Source organism: Podarcis muralis, chromosome 4 (assembly GCF_964188315.1).
Source record: "Podarcis muralis chromosome 4, rPodMur119.hap1.1, whole genome shotgun sequence".
Lineage (NCBI taxonomy): Eukaryota > Metazoa > Chordata > Lepidosauria > Squamata > Lacertidae > Podarcis > Podarcis muralis.
This window is the reverse complement of record NC_135658.1, coordinates 4698999-4719874: the sequence shown is the minus strand read 5'-3', so window position 1 is coordinate 4719874 and position 20876 is coordinate 4698999. Positions and strand designations below refer to the sequence as shown.

The 20876-nt window shown below is 50.5% G+C and overlaps 2 protein-coding genes across 4 annotated transcripts in view; both read right to left on the bottom strand.

Annotated features, from left to right (window-relative positions):
- The window catches only part of LOC144327629 (uncharacterized), a 127665-nt gene that overhangs the window by 17151 nt on the left and 89638 nt on the right, over positions 1 to 20876 (bottom strand). The window contains exons 1-5 of one of the 3 annotated variants that reach the window (XM_077928023.1): positions 19738 to 19814; positions 17963 to 18455; positions 17684 to 17765; positions 17317 to 17399; positions 16452 to 16578 (exon numbers count right to left, since the gene is read on the bottom strand). In XM_077928023.1, coding sequence (XP_077784149.1) covers positions 16452 to 16578; positions 17317 to 17399; positions 17684 to 17765; positions 17963 to 18364 — 694 coding nt within the window. In that variant the 5' untranslated portion in view covers positions 18365 to 18455; positions 19738 to 19814. Of the gene's footprint in view, positions 1 to 16451; positions 16579 to 17316; positions 17400 to 17683; positions 17766 to 17962; positions 18456 to 19586; positions 19815 to 20876 lie in introns of those variants that run through there. The other 2 variants (XM_077928021.1, XM_077928022.1) reach the window with 2 other exon arrangements.
- Positions 1 to 20876, bottom strand: part of LOC114595517 (uncharacterized) — a 133691-nt gene that overhangs the window by 65009 nt on the left and 47806 nt on the right. The window lies entirely within an intron of this gene.

The window sequence follows — 20876 nt, the reverse complement described above, 5'->3', positions numbered from 1 at the left end:
CAAGCGGCCTTGGTGTTCATTGATGCAGAGAAAGCATTTGATAATGTTTCATGGCGGTTTATGAAAGAAAACCTAAAAACAATGGGAACAGGAGAAATGTTTTTGAAAGGTATTGAGGCTTTATACTCAGAACAAAAAGCCAAACTTATTATAAATAATAATTTGTCTGACAACTTTGAAATCTCTAAAGGTCAGAATTTTGTTTATGTACGCTACCACAGCAGCAAGAATTCTTCTTGCAAAGCACTGGAAGACTCAAGATCTACCCACGTTGGAGGAGTGGCAGACGCAGTTGATGGACTATATGCAACTGGCTGAAATGACTGGCAGAATCCGAGATTTGGGAGAGGAAACAATGGAAGAGGACTGGAAAAAATTTAAGGACTATCTGCAAAAACATTATAAGTTGTATGAATGTTAAGAAATATGCACGATTAGGAAATTTTTGCTTTAGCAACTTGATTAGATAAACTGAAAATCAAGACAAGAAAAAAGAGGTGGTAATATGAATCAACTTTATTATGTTAATTTTAAATGTACAAAGTTTGGGATATGAGATTGTGAATCTGGAAACATAATAATTGAAAGATACAGTAAGTTAAGAAACAAGGTAACAAATTGCTGAAACTTTTATTGCAAAGAACGCAGGGTCTGGAGGATGTGGGGAAGTCCATTTGGAATATTGAAAAAACTATTGAAAGTTGGACAGAAATAACCTTTTTTTTGTTTTCTATTACTTCTTTATGTATTTGTTTCTTGCATTTTCTTATTGTTATCTTGTGTTTATGAACCTAAGAAAAGAAACTCAATAAAAAAGATTTTTAAAAAAAGAAAGAAAAGAAATCTCTAAAGGTACCAGGCAGGGTGTCCTTTGTCGCTCCTGTTGTTTATTACACTTTTGGAGGTATTTGTCAGGGAACTGACATCAGAGCGAGAGGCGGAGGCAGAGCTCCCGAGCTCTGCCGGAGAGGGGACCAGCAAGGGGGAAGGAATTCCGCGTAACACCAATAGAGAAGAGAGGGAGATATGGGAATTGGAGACAGGGCTCCCAGACCCTTCACCTGAATCTAGTGGAGAGAGCGCTGGCACGCCTCTGCCTTCCCCTTACTTGCGCAGACGCGTTCCGCGCAGGGAACATAGGATGAGCCTGGGAGTCAAACAGCTCTTATGCTGGAAGAGGTTCAGGAAACGCCCACTGACGGATTCTGCAAGTGACTAACAGGTCACGGAGCGCGAGCTCTAACCCTAAGCATGGTGGAGCAAGCGATCTAACCAAACCGAAGGCAATTTACGCGCAAGTAACCCCATACAACCATTACAGCAATCCGTCAGTCACTGCTGCGGTTACTTGTGCGCTAGCAGGGGAAACATGAGCCAAACTGGAGGCACCGGGGCAGCGGAGGAAGCTGCGGGGGTGCAGGACCTGGTGAAGAGGAACCAGGAGCTGGAACGGCATGTATCCCTGCTGATGGCGCGGCTGGATGAGAGGCGCACCCAAGACGCGCAGGTGAGACCCACTCCAGTAGCAAGGAAGGTGCCAGGGAAGCCCCAGGAATATAATGGATTCAGAACAGAAATAGAGTACGCCTTGCAGCTGCAGCATGATGACTTTGCTGACGAAGCAGCGCAGGTGGCGTATATCGTGGGGCACCTTGAGGGGAGCGCGAGGGAATGGGTTAGACCCTTAATGGCCACGCAGAACCCCGCCATGAAGGACGTCCGGAAGTTTTTTCAGGCGATGGACGCTATGTATTCAAGCCAATTGGGGGAGAGTCTGACCCAGCGGGAGCTGATGAGATGCAAGCAGGGGGATCTTTCCGTTACAGACTACTGGTCCCGCTTTGCGATGTTAATACACAGGCTGGAATGGGATGTAGATAGCCCCACCCGTAAGGATGCTTTTTGAGGAGGGGCTTTCCCCAACCGTCCAGGATGAGCTCTCCCGCGCGCCCCGCCCGGAGACTATGGATCAGCTGACAAAAGCTGCGATGGCGATAGGCGCTCGCCAGGAAGCGCGCACTTTGGAAAGGCGGGAAGGGAGAGGAGAGCGTTGCCCTGACTACCGCATTCCTGAGATGCCAAGGCAGCCTTCCGATGACGTGGTGCCAATGGAAATTGATGGGGTGCGCGCACGCGAGGTTCCGAGCGCCCACCAAGGAGGCAAAAGGGAGGGAAAGGATGGGGAAAGCGCCAAGAAATGTTTCCTCTGCCAACAGCCAGGACACTTTGCCAGAGTCTGCCCACAAAGAAAGGCTTGGCAAGGGATGGTGGGAGCCGCTGGAAATGAGGAGGGGGAAGAGGAAAAGGTGCAGGGAAACGCCAGCACTTGACTGCCCACAGGGGGCGCAGCAGCCAAGCGAACAACTAATAGAAGTGCCCCAACCGGACCCAACCAAGGTTTCTATAGCGGTAGAAGTAGTGCTAGAACTCCCAAATGGACACCCAGTCACGGTGAAGGCAATGCTGGACTCAGGCAGCTCCTGTAATTTTTTTAGTAGGGAGTTTGCACTGGAGCACCAGATCCACCTGCTGCCACTTGATTTCCCACTCCAAGTGACCACGATAGATGGCAGGGAGCTGCTGGGAGGGGAGGTAACACATCAAACCCCGCCAATGAGAATGAGTGTGTCCAGGCACACAGAAACCATTGCCTTTCACGTAGCCACACTGGCAGGACCCCCTATAATACTGGGGATGAGCTGGCTAGTGCTACATGATCCAGTGGTGGCTTGGCATCAGTGGACAGTCACCTTCGGGTCAGCGCACTGTTTGGAACACTGCCTAGGGGGAGTAAAGCCCAGGGTGAGGTTGGCCAGAGTGGCAGCAACCACACTCAAGCAGAGTGCGGAAGTGCCACCACAGTACGTGGACTTACAAGAGGTCTTCAGCGAGAAGGAAGCGGACAGGCTGCCGCCACATAGGCCCTTCGACTGCCAAATCAACCTACTCCCTGGGGCGCAGCTGCCGGTGGGTAAGCTGTATGCCATGTCAGACCGAGAGATGCAGGAGTTGCGAGACTTTATATACAAAAACCTGAAAAGGGGGTTTATAAGGGAATCTAAGGCAGTGGGGGGCAGCCCTGTGTTCTTTGTGGACAAAAAAAACACAGATAAGCCCAGGCTCGTAGTGGAGTTCAGAAAATTAAACCTCGTATCGGAACCCGTGACCTTCCCAATGCCCAGAATTGATGATATTCTGACTAGGGTAAGGAAGGGTAAGATTTTTACCAAGCTGGACCTTCGGGGAGCATACAACTTGATTAGAATGAGAGAGGGTGACGAATGGAAAACCACCATGTTCACCCCCCTAGGGGCCTTTGAGTACCTAGTCATGCCATTTGGATTACAGTCGGGCTCAGCCTGTTTTCAAAGCTTCATGCACCATGTGCTGGGTCCCCTGCTGTACAAGAACTGCATAGCATTTCTGGACGACGTCCTGATCTATTCGGACAATGAAAAGCAGCATGTCCAGGACGTCAGGGAAGTGCTTAAAAGGCTACAAGAACACCAGCTGTGGGTCAAGCTGGAAAAGTGCCAGTTTCACGCCAAAGAAGTGGAATTCCTGGGATATAGGTTGTCAGACAGAGGCCTAGCCATGGACCCCAGCAAGGTGCAGACGGTGCTGGACTGGAAGGCCCCCAAGACCCAGAAGGATGTACAGAGGTTCCTCGGGTTCAGCAACTGCTACCGGAAGTTCATCAAGAACTTCGCCCACTTGACCGCGCCCATCACGGATTGCCTCAGTAGCAAAAAGAAGTTCGTCTGGACGGAAAGTGCCCAACGGTCCTTCGAAAGGCTAAAGAAGGCGTTCGCCTCGGAGGAACAGCTCCTGCACGTGGACCTGCAGAAGCCGATGAGGCTAGAGACCGACGCATCGGACAGAGCCATAGGGGCGGTGTTACTCCAGCCAGGACGGGGCCAACACACCTGGAGGCCGTGTGCCTTCTTCTCAAGGAAGCTGAATAAATCGGAACAGAACTACATGGTGTATGATCGCGAACTGTTAGCTATTTACGCAGCGTTCCGCCAGTGGAGACATATCCTAATAGGGGCTCAGCACAAGGTTCAGGTTTGCACTGATCACAAGAACTTGGAATACTGGAGAACAGCGCGAGTTCTCAATCAGAGACAGATTCGGTGGGCTCAGGAGTTCTCCAAGTTCTTCTTTGAGATCAAGTACGTGCCAGGAGAAGAGAACGTGAGAGCAGACGCGCTTTCCCGGAAACCAGAGTACATGGAAGGAGAAGGACCACCAGAAGCTCGACACGTGTTCCCTGAGGAACGATGGGTTTGTGGGGGAGCGTTGGTTGGGAAACGGGAACTGGCCGGACGAATTCGCCAGGACGAATTCGCCCAAACCAGAATCAGGGAACTCAGGGGAACTGGGGGAGACCGGGGAGGTTTTGAGGAAAGGGAAGGACTGCTGTATTACAAGGGAGCAATGTATGTGCCCGGGGAGGCCTTGCGGGAAAGGGTGCTCAAACAGCTTCACGACAACCCAACAGCGGGGCACTTTGGACAACACAAGACCATGTGGCTGGTCACCAGGGAGTTTTGGTGGCCAAGCGTGAGGGAAGATGTACGAGAGTATGTACGGGGGTGTGACCGCTGCCAAAGGGCCAAGGGAGAGAGGGCCGCCCCGGCGGGACTATTGGAACCCTTACCCACACCAGGAAGACCCTGGGAGGTGGTGTCTATCGATTTCATGACAGATTTACCCAAATCTAGAGGGAAGACAGCAGTCGTGGTAGTAATAGATCTGCTAACCAAAATGTGCCATTTTATAGCGTGCTCTCATGCCGTGACAGCAGAGGAGACCACCCAGTTGTTCGTGAACCACATCTTCAGGTTGCATGGGACTCCTTCGAGGGTTATCTCTGACCGAGGGAAACAATTTACCTCGAGGTTTTGGAGGAGGCTTATGAACTTATTGCAGGTGGAGGTGGGATTCTCGACGGCGAGGCACCCGGAAACTAATGGGCAAGCAGAGAGGGCGAACAGCATTTTACAACAATATCTACGCTGCTACGTCAACGAGAGACAGAACGATTGGGTAGAAAAGCTAGCACTGGCAGAGTTTGCATATAACAATGCGGAGCATGTGTCCACGGGGATGAGCCAGTTCTTGGCTAATTATGGGTGTCACCCCAGGGCCTTTCCCGGGAGGGGGGAGGAAGGGTGGAGCGTGCCCGCCGCAGAGCAGTTCGTGGAAGAAATGGAAGCCCTGCACCAGCAGCTTAAGATGAATCTGGAAAGGGCCAAGGAGGCGTACAAAAGACAAGCAGACAAACACCGCCGTGAAGGGGAGACCATTAGGGTGGGGGACCGGGTGTGGTTATCCACAAAAGGCTTACCCTTCAAGGGCGGGTGTAAAAAACTGAGGCCAAAACGGCTGGGACCATTTGAGGTAACACACCAAGTGAACCCGGTGGCTTTCCGGCTCAAGTTGCCAGACAGCATGAAAATCCACCCGGTGTTTCATAGGTCACTGCTCTCACCGTACAGGGAGGAGAGGAGAGTCCGGGGGTAGGAGGAGAAGGGCTCACACACCCACAACTGGAAGAGAGGGAACATCACCACCAAGTAATGGAGATCCTGGACTCGCGCTGGCGGGGGCGGCAGGTGGAGTACCTAGTAGCTTGGGAGGGGGAACCCGAGTCAGAGAACACGTGGGTTCCCGCAGGGGAGATAGAGGATAGATATCTGGTGGAAGAGTTCCACAACAGGTATCCGAGGAAGCCCAAACCCCTGGAGAGATTCTGGGAAGAGCAATTTGCCACCACCGATGACGAGGAGGAGGAGTTTGGGGGTTTTCCAGCTTCCCAAGAGGAAGGAGGAGAATCGTCCGGAGAGGAGGAATCAGATTGGGAAACTCCTCCCGTGAAAGATCGGAGTGGGTGGGAATAATAATAATAATAATAATAATAATAATAATAATAATAATAATAATAAATTTTATTTATATCCCGCCCTCCCCAGCCGAAGCCGGGCTCAGGGCGGCTAACAAAAATAAAACAGTACAAAAGTACAACATAAACAACATTCTAAAATCATTCATTATAAAAATTAATTAATTCAAGGCACTAGCAACCATTGGGCCAGAGCTCCGCGAAGATTGCCGAGGGAGGGAGTCAGGCTGTGCCCTGGCCAAAGGCCTGGTGGAACAGCTCTGTCTTGCAGGCCCTGCGGAAAGATGTCAAGTCCCGCAGGGCCCTGGTCTCTTGTGACAGAGTGTTCCACCAGATCGGAGCCACAGCCGAAAAAGCCCTGGCTCTAGTTGAGGCCAGCCTAACTTCTCTGTGGCCCGGGACCTTCAAGATGTTTTTATTTGAAGACCGTAAGTTTCTCTGTGGGGCATACCAGGAGAGGCGGTCCCGTAGGTACGAGGGTCCTAGGCCATATAGGGCTTTAAAGGTTAAAACCAGCACCTTAAACCTGATCCTGTACTCCACCGGGAGCCAGTGCAGCTGGTATAGCACCGGGTGAATGTGATCTCGCAGCGAAGACCTCGTAAGGAGTCTCGCTGCAGCATTCTGCACCCGCTGGAGTTTCTGGGTCAGTCTCAAGGGCAGCCCCACGTAGAGCGAGTTACAATAATCCAGTCTGGAGGTGACCGTCGCGTGGATCACAGTGGCTAGGTCAGGGCGAGAGAGGTAAGGAGCCAACTGCTTAGCTTGGCGGAGATGGAAAAATGCCGCCTTTGTTATAGCTGCAATCTGCGCCTCCATGGAAAGGGAGGTGTCGAAGATTACACCCAAACTCTTAACGGACGGTGCTGGGACTAATTGCGCCCCCACAAGAGATGGGAGTTGCCCCCCCCAATCCCATATCGCCCCGTCCCAGCCACAGGACCTCTGTCTTCGAAGGATTTAGCTTCAACCGGCTCCCACGTAACCATCCAGCCACAGCTTCCAAACATCTGGTCAGTGTGTCTGGGGCCGAGTCAGGATGGCCATCCATCAACAGATAGAGTTGGGTGTCATCGGCATACTGATGACAACCCAGCCCAAAACTCCGAACAAGCTGGGCGAGGGGGCGCATAAAGATGTTGAAAAGCATTGGGGAGAGTATCGCACCCTGAGGTACTCCACACACCAAGGAGTGGCGCGATGACAATTCCCCCCCAAGCACCACCCTCTGTCCCCGACCAGAGAGAAACGAGCGGGGTTTGAGTCCTCGGATGACGACGGCAGCTCCTTTCGGGGGTTCCCTGCATCATTGGCTGAAGAAGGGGACAAGGTCACGTCACAGGGTCCGGGGGTGGAGGGGGTCCTGGGAGGGAGGTGGATGTCAGGGAACTGACATCAGAGCGAGAGGCGGAGGCAGAGCTCCCGAGCTCTGCCAGAGAGGGGACCAGCAAGGGGGAAGGAATTCCGCGTAACACCAATAGAGAAGCGAGGGAGATATGGGAATTGGAGACAGGGCTCCCAGACCCTTCACCTGAATCTAGTGGAGAGAGCACTGGCACGCCCCTGCCTTCCCCTTACTTGCGCAGACGCGTTCCGCGCAGGGAACATAGGATGAGACTGGGAGTCAAACAGCTCTTATGCTGGAAGAGGTTAAGGAAACGCCCACTGACGGATTCTGCAAGTGACTAACAGTTCACGGAGCGCGAGCTCTAACCCTAAGCATGGTGGAGCAAGCGATCTAACCAAACCGAAGGCAATTTACGCGCAAGTAACCCCATACAACCATTCCAGCATTAAACAAGAATTTGAGAGAAGTGTCAGAAATCAGAGGTATTAAGGTGGGATCGAAAGAGTTTAAAGTAAAAGCGTTTGCTGATGATTTAGTTTTAACATTAGAAGACCCAAAGAACAGTGTACAAAAAGCCCTAGAGAGAATGGAGGAATTTGGAAAAGTTGCGGGATTCAAACTGAATAGAAATAAAACCAAAATGCTGGTAAAAAATATGAATAAAGAAGAGACAGAGGAATTGCAACACAGGACAGGAATTATGGTGGTTAAGAAAGTGAAATACCATATTTTTCGCCCTATAGGACACACCGCCCATAGGATGTGAGGAGAATCAGAACTTACAAGATTAAACAGTTCTGAGTGACGTCTCACATTCTGAGGCGTGGCTATGTTCACATAGGGGAGTGTTTCTGTGTGTCTGTTCTCTTTCGCTTTTGACGGAGAAGCGGAAAGATGCCAGCCAATTCGCCGGGCTGATTTACGATGTTATTCTACTCATTAAAGACTATTGGAGATAAGAGGAAAGCCTGCTTCCAGTTTGATTTATTTTCCACACACAGCAACAGGCTTTCCCCGCTGCGTGAACTCTGCTAGGGCTAAGCTAAGAGAGCTGAAGTTGTTTTGATCGGCACGGACAGCCAGTGGCGCAGCAAGGAAACGTGCCAGACGCCATTTTGGCCAACAGGTTATGGGAAGTCAGCCAAGCTTTGGAAGTCGTGCTAAGTCGTGCCTGTGTGTGTGGGAGAAGCCAGCTGGGCTGGAGCCAGTCGGAGCTTTTGCCTAACGTTTTGAGGCAGAGGAGCTCGCTGGGAGGATCTAATCTGCAGAACTGGGTGCCGGAGGAGCTGCTGTTACGTGAGTATGCTGAGCCCCGGGGGAGAAGATGGCAGACAGCCAGGAGTCATATTCCGTCCCTTTTGAAAAATTAAATGGCAAAAATTGGGAGGAGTGGAGCAGGAAGCTGAAGGCCTGGCTGGTAGCCAAGGGTCTGTGGGGGGCAGTCCAAGAGCTCCCACAGCAAGCTGCAGCCGGAGCTGCAGCAGCAGATGTTGCAGCTGCCCATGCCTCACAGAGGAGGAATCAGAAAGCCCTGGGAGCTATCGTGCTCAGTTTGGAGGGCTCACAGCTACCTTTGGTAGAGGGGCTGGAGACTGCTCATGAGGCCTACCAGGCACTAGAGAGAGTGCACCACAGGACCACAGCTGGGGCAAAAATCCACACTACCAGACGCTTGTTTGAGATGAAGCTGCGTCCTGGTGATAGCATCAGACAGCATGTGACTGAGATGCTTTCTGTTTTCAACCAGCTGAGACTGTTGCAAGTCAACTTTTCTGAGGAGCTGAAAGTTTATATTTTGCTCAGCTCTTTGGACAAAAGTTATGACAATTTGTGTCTAACTTTGGAATCGATGAATCCTGCAGATCTTACGCTCCAGTATGTGAGTGGACGCTTGTGTGACGAACAGGAACGCCGTCTCAGAGAGGGCCGAGCTGGCACAGAGAGCCCTGCTGGTTGCAGAGGGGGGGCCAGGCCAGCAGAGGGCACAGTTCAGGCTTATTCCATTCGTCGCTGCTTTATCTGTGGGTTGGTTGACCATCTGCGTCGTTCCTGCCCGCAGAGAACCAGAGAGGCCGGGCAGGATGTCTCCAAGGTCGCTTCCCATGGCAGTCAGCCAGGTTTCCATGGCAGCCAGTCCAGGAGAGGAGGCCAGCGTGGGAATGCGAAGGGAGGACGTGACACAGGAAGTGAGGACAGTTCTTATCACCTAGCTGCCTCCATGGCAACGCTGAAGGACAACTCCAGTGAGGGCAGCATGCTGCGTTGGGTCATAGACTCAGAAGCCAGTCATCATCTGATGCCAGCGCCACCTAGTGGTGAAATGTGGAACTGCAGGGCTGTTTCAACTGGGAAAACAGTCATCTTTGCTGATGGGTCACAGAGACATTTAACCACTGTTGGAAATGTGTTTGTTTCTTTTTTGCAGGCGGAGCTGGAGGTCTACGTTGTGCCTGGAATGAAATATTGTCTTTTATCTGTATCTTCTCTTTTACAGGACGGTTATAAGATTTGCTTTGAAAATGATGTCTGTTCAATTTCCAGGGGTGGGGAACAACTGGTCAGTGTTGCATGTCAGGACAACCTCTGTGTTCTGGAGACACCTCTGGAGGGTAAGGGGGACGCTGAGACAGCACAGGCGAAGTGTGCAAATGTTCCCATTCATGATTCTTGTGTTCACTTGTGGCACAGGAGAATGTCGCATGGCTGTTGGGAAGATATCCAGAAGTTGCCCCAATGCACTGAACGTTGCAGGATGAAAGCATGTGGTAAATCCCTAGATTGTAGGGCATGCAGAAGGGCAAAGGTAAAAAGGTGCAGTTATCCCAGAACGGAGAGGGTAACCACAAAGCCTTTTGAGCTTGTGCACACAGACCTTAGTGGTCCCATGCCAAGGCCGAGTCTGGGCGGGGCCAGGTTCGTGCTGACGCTTACAGATGATTTTAGCCAGAATGGCTGGTTCTCCTCACTGAAAGAGCAAAGCGAGGCAGCGCAACTGATCAAAGACTGGGTTGCGGCGGTGGAACTACAGTTTTCCACCAAGGTGCAGGGCTTCAGAGTGACCGAGGCGCAGAGTTCACTGGGTCTGCTCTGCAGTTTCTTCTGCCAGAAGGGAATACATCACAGGTTGACGGTTGCTACTTCTCCTCAGGAGAGTGGTGTGGCGCAGCGCAGGAGCAAGGCACTAGCTGAAGCAGCTGACGCTTTACTGTTTGACTCTGGTTTGCCACAGAGCTTTTGGGCCGAAGCCTGGAAGGCGGCCAATTTCACGATGAACAGGTCAGTGGTAGGTGACACCCTGTTTTTCTTGCTCCACGGAAAGAAACCGACGGTGCATTTCTTCCGTGTGTTTGGTTGCGAAGCTTGGGTGCTTGTGCCAAAGGTTCAACGAAAGAGTGGTGACCCGAGGTCCCGGAAAATGATTTTTTGTGGGTACGAGCCTGGGACAAAGGGGTGGAGGTTTGCATATCCAGATGGTGATCAGTCCAGGATTCTAGTCAGCAGAAATGCTGAGTTCTGTGAGCAGAATGGTTGGTCAAGGATCCATGCGAATCCTGATGTTCTCTCAGAATGTCTGCTTGATTCTGAGGAGGAGGGAGAGGCAGAAGCTGAACCTGCTGATGAGGACCAGGTCGCTGACCAGGGTCAAGAACAGGATTGGGCATCTCCACAGGTTCTTAAAAGAGAGCCCAAGAGTGAGCCTTCTGGTACCAGTGACACACTTGCTGGCCCCAGTGGGTTAGAGGGAGCACCTGAGACAGTGCTCAGACGTTCCGCACGCACGACAAAGGGGGTACCACCTGAGAGGTTTCAGGTCACCAGTGCTTGGGTTGGTTTCGCACAGTGCGAACCTGAGAGTTTTAAGGAGGTTCAACAGTTGCCTGAGACAAAAGCCAGGAAGGGGCAAGAGGCAATGGGAAAGGAGTTGAACTCAATGAGGTCTGTAGATGTGTGCTCAACCACGAAGCTGCCAGAAGGCAAGCAGGCCGAGAGCTGTGCACACACAGATAGACAGATGCAAGGTTTTGCCAAAGAGCTTGGCAAGAAGTTCCGGAGGTCTGACTGTGCAGAGGTCAGAACGCCCGTGGAGTCCAACTCTGTGAAGGGCTGTGTTTGGAGAGAGTTATACTCACAGTTTCCCTCAGGATGCGAGACGAGAGGGGGTGTGAGGAGAATCAGAACTTACAGGGTTAAACAGTTCTGAGTGACGCCTCACATTCTGAGGCGTGGCTATGTTCACATAGGGGAGTGTTTCTCTGTGTGTCTGTTCTCTTTCGCTTTTGACGGAGAAGCGGAAAGAGCCAATTCGCCGGGCTGATTTACGATGTTATTCTACTCATTAAAGACTATTGGAGATAAGAGGAAAGCCTGCTTCCAGTTTGATTTATTTTCCACACACAGCAACAGTTTTTCCCCGCTGCGTGAACTCTGTTAGGGCTAAGCTAAGAAAGCTGAAGTTGTTTTGATCGGCACGGACAGCCAGTGGCGCAGCAAGGAAACGTGCCGGATGCCATTTTGGCCAAAATAGGACGCACCTAATTTTTTTGGGGGGGGGGAAATAAAGAAAAAAATTTTTATCCCCCCCCCCCCAGCCGCGGGGGAAGCCCGAGCTTTTAAAAACGCACCTACTGTAGTTTTTAGAGGAGAAAAGGATATCTGCCTGAAGTGCGGGGCACTCTGCTTCAACGCGCCCCACGCTCTGGGCAGCAGGCTGCTATCCGCAGCCTGGGGAGCCGTGCGGGAATTCCTGCAGGGCTCCCTAGGCTGCGGATATCTTCCTGAAGCGCGGGGAGCTCTGCACCGACCCCTCTCGCTCTCCAAGCTTCAGCAAAAGCCTGCATTCACCCCATAGGACGCACACAGATTTCCCCTTCATTTTTGGAGGGTAAAAAGTGCGTCCTATAGGGCAAAAAATACGATACCTTGGAATTTGGTTGACAACAGGGGAAAAATTGTATAAAGATAATTATGAAACCACATGGAGAGAGATTAAGAAGGATTTAGAAATTTGGAACAGTTTGAAATTATCCTTTTTGGGCAGAATATTTGTGATAAAGATGAACGTTTTACCTAGAATGTTATTCTTATTCCAAACATTTCCATTGATTAAAGGAACAGGACAATGTAGAGAATGGCAAAAAATAGTGTCAAGATTTGTCTGGCAGGGAAAGAAGCCGAGGGTCAAAATGAAATTGTTGGTAGATGAAAAAGAGAGGTGGATTAGCCTTACCAGGTATGAATCTCTATTATGAAGCATCCTGTCTCGTATTGTTAAAGGAATGGATAACATTGGAAAATACGGACCTATTGGATTTAGAAGGTCATGACAACAGGTACGGGTGGCACTCATACCTGTGGTATGATAAGGTAAAAGTTCATAAAGGTTTTTTAAACCATGTGATTAGAAGGTCAATTTATGAAGTATGGGAAAGAAACAAATATTTATTGGGAAGGAAAACCCCATGGTGGATATCACCAATAGAGGTACTGACAGTTAAAAAAGTAAATATGGAAGGAAGGTGAGCCACCTATGAGGAAATTATTAGAAAAATGGAACAAGGGTAAAACTTAAACCATAAGAGTAAAGAGAGGGCATGTTTACAGGTTGGTTGCAATACCATCAGGTGAATGATATATTGAGTGAGGATAAAAGGAAAGCCGGGTTTAAGGATAAAAAAATCAAGATCAAGATTTCAGTTAGAATTAAAGGAAGGCAGAGGTAGAATACTATCTAAGATATATGATTTGTTATTAGAATGGTTTCAAAAGTTGAAGAGGTGAAAGAAGCAATGATAAAATGGGATATAGATTTTAGGCATACTATTGAACTGGATACAGATAGGTAGCCGTGTTGGTCTGCCATAGTCAAAACAAAAAAAATTCCTTCCAGTAGCACCTTAAAGACCAACTAAGTTAGTTCTTGGTATGAGCTTTCGTGTGCATGCACACTTCTTCAGATAAAGAAGAAGTGTGCATGCACACGAAAGCTCATACCAAGAACTAACTTAGTTGGTCTTTAAGGTGCTACTGGAAGGAATTTTTTTTGTATTGAACTGGATGGATGGCTAAAATTATGGAACAAAAGTATGAAATTCACGGCGTGTACGGCTTTAAAAGAAAATTTAATGAAGATGATATATAGGTGGCATTTGACACCAGTAAAACTGGCGAAAATGTATTGGATGAGGGATAAGAAATGCTGGAAATGTAAAAAGGTGGATGGAGACTTCTATCATATGTGGTGGACTTGTGATAAAGTCAAGAATTTTTGGGAGTTGATCTATAATGAACTTAAGAAAGTACTTAAATATACGTTTCCCAAAAAACCAGAGGCTTTTTTGTTGGGTTTGATGGGGAAGGAGGCTAAGAAAACAGACCAAAGGCTATTTATGTACGTCACAGCGGCAGTAAGGAATATATTGGCCCAAAACTGGAAAGTTCCCACCACTGCGGAGTGGCAGATGAAAATGATGAACTACACGGAATTAGCCAAACTGACTGGCAGGATTCGGGATCAGGACGATCAGAGATTTCAGGAAAGTTGGAGTAAATGTACTGTGTACTTAAAGGATAATTGTAAAAAAATTAAAAACACTGGCAAGATTGAAATAACTCCTACAATGTATAAGACAGATACAAGGTTAAAAATTAAAATACGCGACTGGAGAAAATAAGGGATACCTGCTGAAGGGAAGGAGGGAAGTCGCAAGCTCGGCAGAGCTAAAAGTATATATGTGATTTAAGGCAGTGTTTCCCAACTGGTGTTCCGCGGCACACTAGTGTGCCGCGAGACGTTCCCTGGTGTGCCGTGGGAGGGAGGCGGGCAAGTCGGGCGGCGAGAGGTGGGGCGGCGGCGGCGAGGATCCGCGTCGAGCCGGGGGCGGCTCCGCGGTGGTGGTGCCGAGGTTTCTCTCTCCATTCTCCCCTCACACACACACACAGGAAATAACACAGGATCAGCTGACAGGACCCGGCCAATGGGGCGGCGGCGGGGCAGCGCGCGCAAAAGGGAGGAGCGCGAGACAGCGGACGAGGAGGAGGCCGGCATGTCCGGGCAGCAGCAGCAACAACAGCAGCAGCAACTCCCGGCGACGGCTCCTCAAGCCCCGGGCAACCCTACTCCCTCACCGGCCTCGGCAGCCCTCCTGCTCCACCCGCCGCCGCCTCCCCCGCCGCCGCCGGCCACCTCAGCCCCGCCGCCGCCCCCTCCTCCGCCCGCTATCGCCGCCACCACCACAACAGCCGCCGCCGCCTCAGCTGGGCCCATGCCTGCCGGGAGCGGCGGCGGCAGCAGCAGCAGCAGCGCCCCGGCGCCCTTCCCTCCCGGCGTGACGCTGCGCGCTGACGTCACGGGGCTGTAATGGTGGTGTGCCTCAAGATTTTTTTCATCAAACAAGTGTGCCTTTGCCCAAAAAAGGTTGGGAAACACTGATTTAAGGTATTGTAAAATGACTGTGTAAAGAAAACAATAAAAATTGATTGGTAAAAAAAATAAAATAAAGTTAATGTTCTTTTTATATGGGATCAGATTATAATTATTTATGTTTCATATTTATATACCGTATTTTTCGCTCTATAACACGCACCTGACCATAACACGCACATCATTTTTAGAGGAGGAAAACAAGGGAAAAAACATTCTGAATGAAACAGTGGATGTATCATTTTTGTGCTTCATGCTGTGGCCACAGACATGTGATCTGATGGTGAATTTGGGGTGACCCAATGCAAAGATCCTGAGGATCCATGTGGATCCATGCTTTTTAACCACGTTTTTGCACCATTGCAGCCCCAGGCAACAGTGGGTGCGTGATTTTGGGGGGGCAGGCTCTAGCCATGGACATGCTATGTGATCTGATGGTGAATTTGGGGTGACCCAATGCAAAGATCCTGAGGATCCATGTGGATCCATGCTTTTTAACCATGTTTTTGCACCATTGCAGCCCCAGGCAACAGTGGGTGCATGATTTTTGGGGGGCAGGCTGTAGCCATGGACATGCTATGTGATCTGAGGGTGAATTTGGGGTGACCCAATGCAAAGATCCTGAGGATCCATGTGGATCTATGCTTTCTAACCACATTTTAAGTGGGGGGGGAAGGAAAAACAAAGAAGGGAAAAGGAGCATGAGAGGGGTGTGCAGAGAAGCAGCTGACTAAGAATGCAGGAGAGGGATTTAACGGGTGGGAGGAAAGAAAGGCAAAAGTTTCCCCCCACCCAAGCACCCAAACCAGCCAGCTTGCGCTCTCTCTCTCTCTCTCTCTCCCCCCCACCCTGCATGTTGCCTGCTAGTCCCTAGACGCAGCACCGGAGCACAGAGAGGAATTAGAAGGAACGACTTTCCCCTCTGCTTGCCTGGAGGGGAGGGGCTTTCCCTGCTCTTTGTTCCGTTTGAGCAAACACAGCAACGAAACAGAGGAGGGTGGGCAGTAAGACCCTGAGGCAGAATGCAGGAAAGCAGCCACTTCCTCTTTTCAGGTTTCCCTTCTCCGTGACTCGCGATTTGATTTTTGTCTGATTTTTTGGCTCCAGGGACCACACATTCGCTCCATAACACACACAGACATTTCCCCTTCCTTTTTAGGAGAAAAAATCTGCATGTTATAGAGGGAAAAATACGGTATATGTTGGAAGCCGCCCAGAATGGCTGGAGGAACCCAGCCAGATGGGCAGGGTAGAAATAAAAAATTATTATTATTACTACAGTGGTACCTCGATTTAAGAACAGTCCTCTTCCGGAAAATTTGTAAACCGAGGTACCACTGTATCATCATCATCATCATCATCATCATCATCATCACCGCTACTTTTCCTGAGATTCAATAAGTCTAGTTCTTCTCTGGGATGAATTTTGTTTGGCCCAGTCATGGCATCCCCTCCATCTCCAATGTCAGTCGTCTCTTTGGTCAATCCAAGACTGACAGGAGCTAAAACATAAAACCTGAAGCTACTTATCTTTCTGAAGCTGACATTGAATATGGCCTGGGCAGTTCAGACCAGCCCAATCGTGGTAGAAAAAGGAATAATTTGAGGAAGATTGTTCAAAGAAAAAACTGTAATTTACTGTTTATTGTGGGGGTGTTAGGTTCCCAGGTGTTATAGGGGGCTCTGTTGAGCTCTGTGAAAATATATGAGATTGGTCAAATAGAGGTATTTTTTGTATTTCCAGGCAGATAGGACGATCCCACAGGGAGCCTTACCAAGAGAGGCCACGATCCCCCAATTCTCCTCCATGACGTCCTTATGCAGAGCTCTCTGGTCAGGATCCAGCAACGCCCACTCCTCGTCCGTGAAACGAACAGCGACATCTTCAAAGCACACTTGATCCTAAAAGAAAAAGGGAAAAGTCCTCCTCTGAGACAGCAGAAATATGATCTGCTCCACAATGCTCTGTTGTTTCCTTCCTATAAATTGCGGTGTTGTTTAAATAGGATTGCTTTGCTGCACATTTAATTTATGGATGCTTATTTTATTCTGCATTTCAATTATGGGTATTCATCTTTGTGAAAATAGGTGGTACTCCACCTTGTGTTTTCAGGCCACTATTTGTTCTCATTTGTCCACTGCTTAGAAACCAATTTTTGCATTCAGTTATCAATCCAGAAATAAAATAAGCCTCTTTTGGTCTTGGATGATCTAGCAGAGATTCCTGCATTGCAGGGGGTCTCCTGGCTCTGAGAGACAAGCAGGGAGGGTGGCTTCTGGCAAAAGGAGAGGGAGCCACCGGTGGCTCCTCCTTCTCCTGACTCACCTCAGCCTCTCGACCTTCCTCTCCCACTCGCCTCCTTCCTCTTCTGCCTCTGATTCTGCACTGGATTCTGCCACAGAGTCTCCCAGCTCACTAAGCCCTGTTACCCCTTCAGCTTCTGACACCTCCTCTTCCCAGGCTTCTCCCTCTTCTCCCTCTGACCGCTCATCCTTCCTCCATCTCCACTCCTTCGGCTCTGAGCCATCTTCCCTTCCTGGTTCCCCAGCTGCATCCTCCCACCATTCCTCTGTGCCCAACCAGTAAATGACATTGCTCCATCCCTCGGCTTCTGTCCCCACAAGGCAGCTTCCCCTGACCTGATCTGGTTCCACAGCCGCTGCTTCCCTTCTGCCCCCATGAAAAGATGGATCAGGAGGTCTTGCCGGCATCCTTCTGCCACCTGCAAGAGAAAAAAGGTAAGCAGGACGCCAGGAGTGCCTGCTTCTCTCACAGGTGAAACAGGGCATCTCTAACTACAGATGGGCCTTTGAGAAATGCTTACCTACTGAGAGTATTTGGAGGTTTGTGCCCATTTCATATGTTTGTTGTGAAAAAATACATCTCCCCTCCTCTGGACCCTTGTTCCCAACTGTCACCCCCCAAAACAAGATGAAAAGAACCCTCAGATGAGTTGGGAAACCAACGGAATGAGACCAGACAGAGAAAAATCACCTTCCTCCTTACCCAGTGGCCTCTCTCTGGTGTCCAACGGAGGCCTCTTTGCCTCACAGGAATCCAGGTCCATTTCTGCAAAGAGATCCTTTCCCTGAAAAAGAAACAAGGATTCAAAACAGAGAATGGGGAGAAATACTAGAAAGAGAATGACAAAGACTTGAAGGGTGTGAGATCTCATTCCATGGATGCTTTTCCCAGAAAAAGGATGGGCAATCAGCACACCATTATGGGATGTTCTCTGTCCTGTTTGGAGCCCTTTGGCAGTATCCAGAGGGAAGTGTCTCTCACCTGCTTTCTCTCCTCTGCCTGACTCAGGAGGAAACCTTCGGCCAGGGCCACCGCCTGGGAACTGGTCTCCGCTCCGCATTCCCTCACCCAGCTCTCCATCTCCAGGGGAAGGACAGCCAGGAACTGCTCCAAGATCACCAGGTCCAGCATCTCAGCTTTCGTGTGCCTTTCTGGCTTCAGCCACTGATGGTCAAGGTGGTAGAGTCTGCTGCAAACCTCTCGGGCTCCTTTGGCCTCCTGGCAGCAGAACTGCCTCAACTGCTGGCTCTGCACCTCTGAGCGGAGGGTGTCCTCCTCACCCAGGATTTTCTGCACTGGGTTTTCCCAGAATCCCCCAGTGCTCCCAGTTTGGCTGGCATGGCCTCTTCCTGCTTCAGGGCCAGCTGAGTCTTGCTCATCCATCTGTGCTCTCAGGAAGCCTCTAAGAGACTGGAAGGAACCCTTTGGTCTTCTGCCAAGTTCTGTCTGTCGAGGTGAAAAGCTCTAGGAAAGCCTACAAAGCAAATACATTGTTCTGTTACAGAATTTGTGGGACAGGAAAAGAAATGAGGAAGCATGGATGAATCTTGCTGGGAACCAGGGCTGGACTGCACCACATCCCAGACCATGAGCTATCTTTTTGAAAAGGAGGAGGAAGAGGAGGAGAAATAAGTCTCTAGCCTTCAAGCAATGCAGAATGTGGAGGCAACTGAAGGGATTTCTGTCAGATTAATCAACCTGGTTTCTCCATCCTTCCAGTCAATGCATGAAGTCAGAACTGAATGACAAGGGAGTCATTTGTATCTTGTGATAAATGGATGCTTTTCTCTAGTGGGGGTCCTCACTTGAGGGTCCTCAGGAGTTGCTCCCCCCACCCCACTCCCCTGCTTCTGTCTCCTTTTCTTGCACTTGGACTCTCTGCCGCTCTCCAGACAGACTCCTGGGGTGGGGTCCCTTTGTCTTTGCTCTGAGGGCCAGGTATTATTATTCACACACACACACACACACACACAGCCATTGATGCCAAGGTCCCTGGAGGCTCAGTGAGTAGCAGCGCCCATTTCCGGCTGGTTTTCCAGCAACAATCCCTTTGGGGCAGAGAGGATGTGGTCCTGGGATACCATGCTCTGGGTGCGAGGGGATTGCTGCAGTGGCCTCCGTGGGGAGCAGCCCTGGGAGACACTGGGAAACTGGTCCCCAATGCAGCAGCCAGACTCTGGGCTGGGACCCCTCTCTTTATTCCTGGCCTTTTTCTCCCACCTTTTTTTTGGGGGGGGGCTAGTCCACCTCCTCCTCCAGCTTTGGAAAACCATTTGCAGATATTTCCTCTGTTGTGCAATGAGGCTGAGCGACGTCACACAGAGTTAAAGTCCCAGGGACTCCTTTGTTTAAAGAAGGGAGATTTTTTTCTGAAAGGGGGGGGGGGGCGGAGGGTCAAATGAGTTTGGGATCCTCTGATCTGCAGGAAGGAGAGCGTGGCAGACCTGGCCCCTCGCTGGCAGGACCCTCTCCTCCCTGACTTGGGGTCCCCCCCCCCGCAGGAGCAGATCAGGCCCCCCAGGCCTCCTCCCCTGCCGCAGCCCTGGGACCCCCCCCCCCGTGTCCCCACTGCACCCTCTGGGGGGGGGGGAGAGAGGAGACCCACCCACAGCTGTCAACCTTCCTTTTTTTTTGCGGGAAATCCCCTTATTGCAGCGCCGTTTCCCGCTGCTTCCTGCTGCTATCCCGGATTGGGAGACAGGTGAGGCTGCTGATCCCTTATTTTCAAATCTGAAAGTTGACAGCTATGGACTCACCAGATCCCAGGAGGGGGCAGCGATTCAGCCCTTGCAGGAGAGACACAAAGTAACACCCCCCCTCCTTGCAGGAAAGGACTGGGGAGGGAGGGGCCTTGGCTCTGGAGGACCAGCCCCCCCTTGCTTCCTGTCCTCTCTAGGAAGGCAGCTCAGTTCCCTTTAACCCTTGCCAAGCCGAGTCCCTCCAGCTCAGCCCTCTCTCAGATTCGTATTATTTTTTATGCATTTAGGGGGGCAGCTGCCCCCCCTGGCTACGCCAATGCCCAGATATCCTTTTTGGGGGTGAGGCTCTTGGCTGGACTCTGAGCATCTCCCTCTCTTAGCCAGAAACCAGAGGAAGAGCTTGCAGGGAAAAGGGCTTTGCAGGAGGCAAATTTATTATTTATACCCTTGAAGCTGTCCCAGAAACTCCAGCGGGTGCAGAATGCTGCAGCAAGGCTTCTCACGGGGTCTCTGCCATGGGAGCATATTCACCCAGTGCTTTTCCAGCTGCATTGGCTCCCGGTGAAGCACAGAGTCAGATTTAAGGTGCTGCTTTTGACCTTTAAAGCCCTTCACGGCCTAGGACCCTCGTACCTACGGGACCGCCTCTCCTGGTATGCCCCACGGAGAGCCTCAAGGTCCGTAAATAGCAACACCCTAGTGGTCCCGGGCCCTAAGGAAGTTAGATTGGCTTCAACCAGAGCCAGGGCCTTTTCAGTGATGGCTCCGGCCTGGTGGAACGCTCTGCCTCATGAGACCAGGGCCCTGCAGGATCTGATTTCCAGAGATGCATTTTAAATAAAAGCACACGTTCTCCTCATGTAAAAACACCAGGCAGGGCCCATGAATAACCCAGAGGGCATTTTAGATAAAAGGACACATTATGCTCATGTAAAAACACGCTGATTCCCGAATCGTCTGCAGGCCAGATTGAGAAGACGATTGGGCCGCATCCGGCCCCCAGCCCTTAGCTGCCTACCCCTGGCCTGGGGAGCCACATTCTGGTTGAAGGAGGCCAGGATTAGTCCCCAAGGCCTGGGATGTCCCTCCTCCCCTGCAGTAGGACTTGGAATCCAGGAGAAAACTCTTGGAATAGCCTTGCCAGGTTCTCAGGGAGCATTATGTGAATGCCCAGCTGATTACGTCTTGTGTGTCCA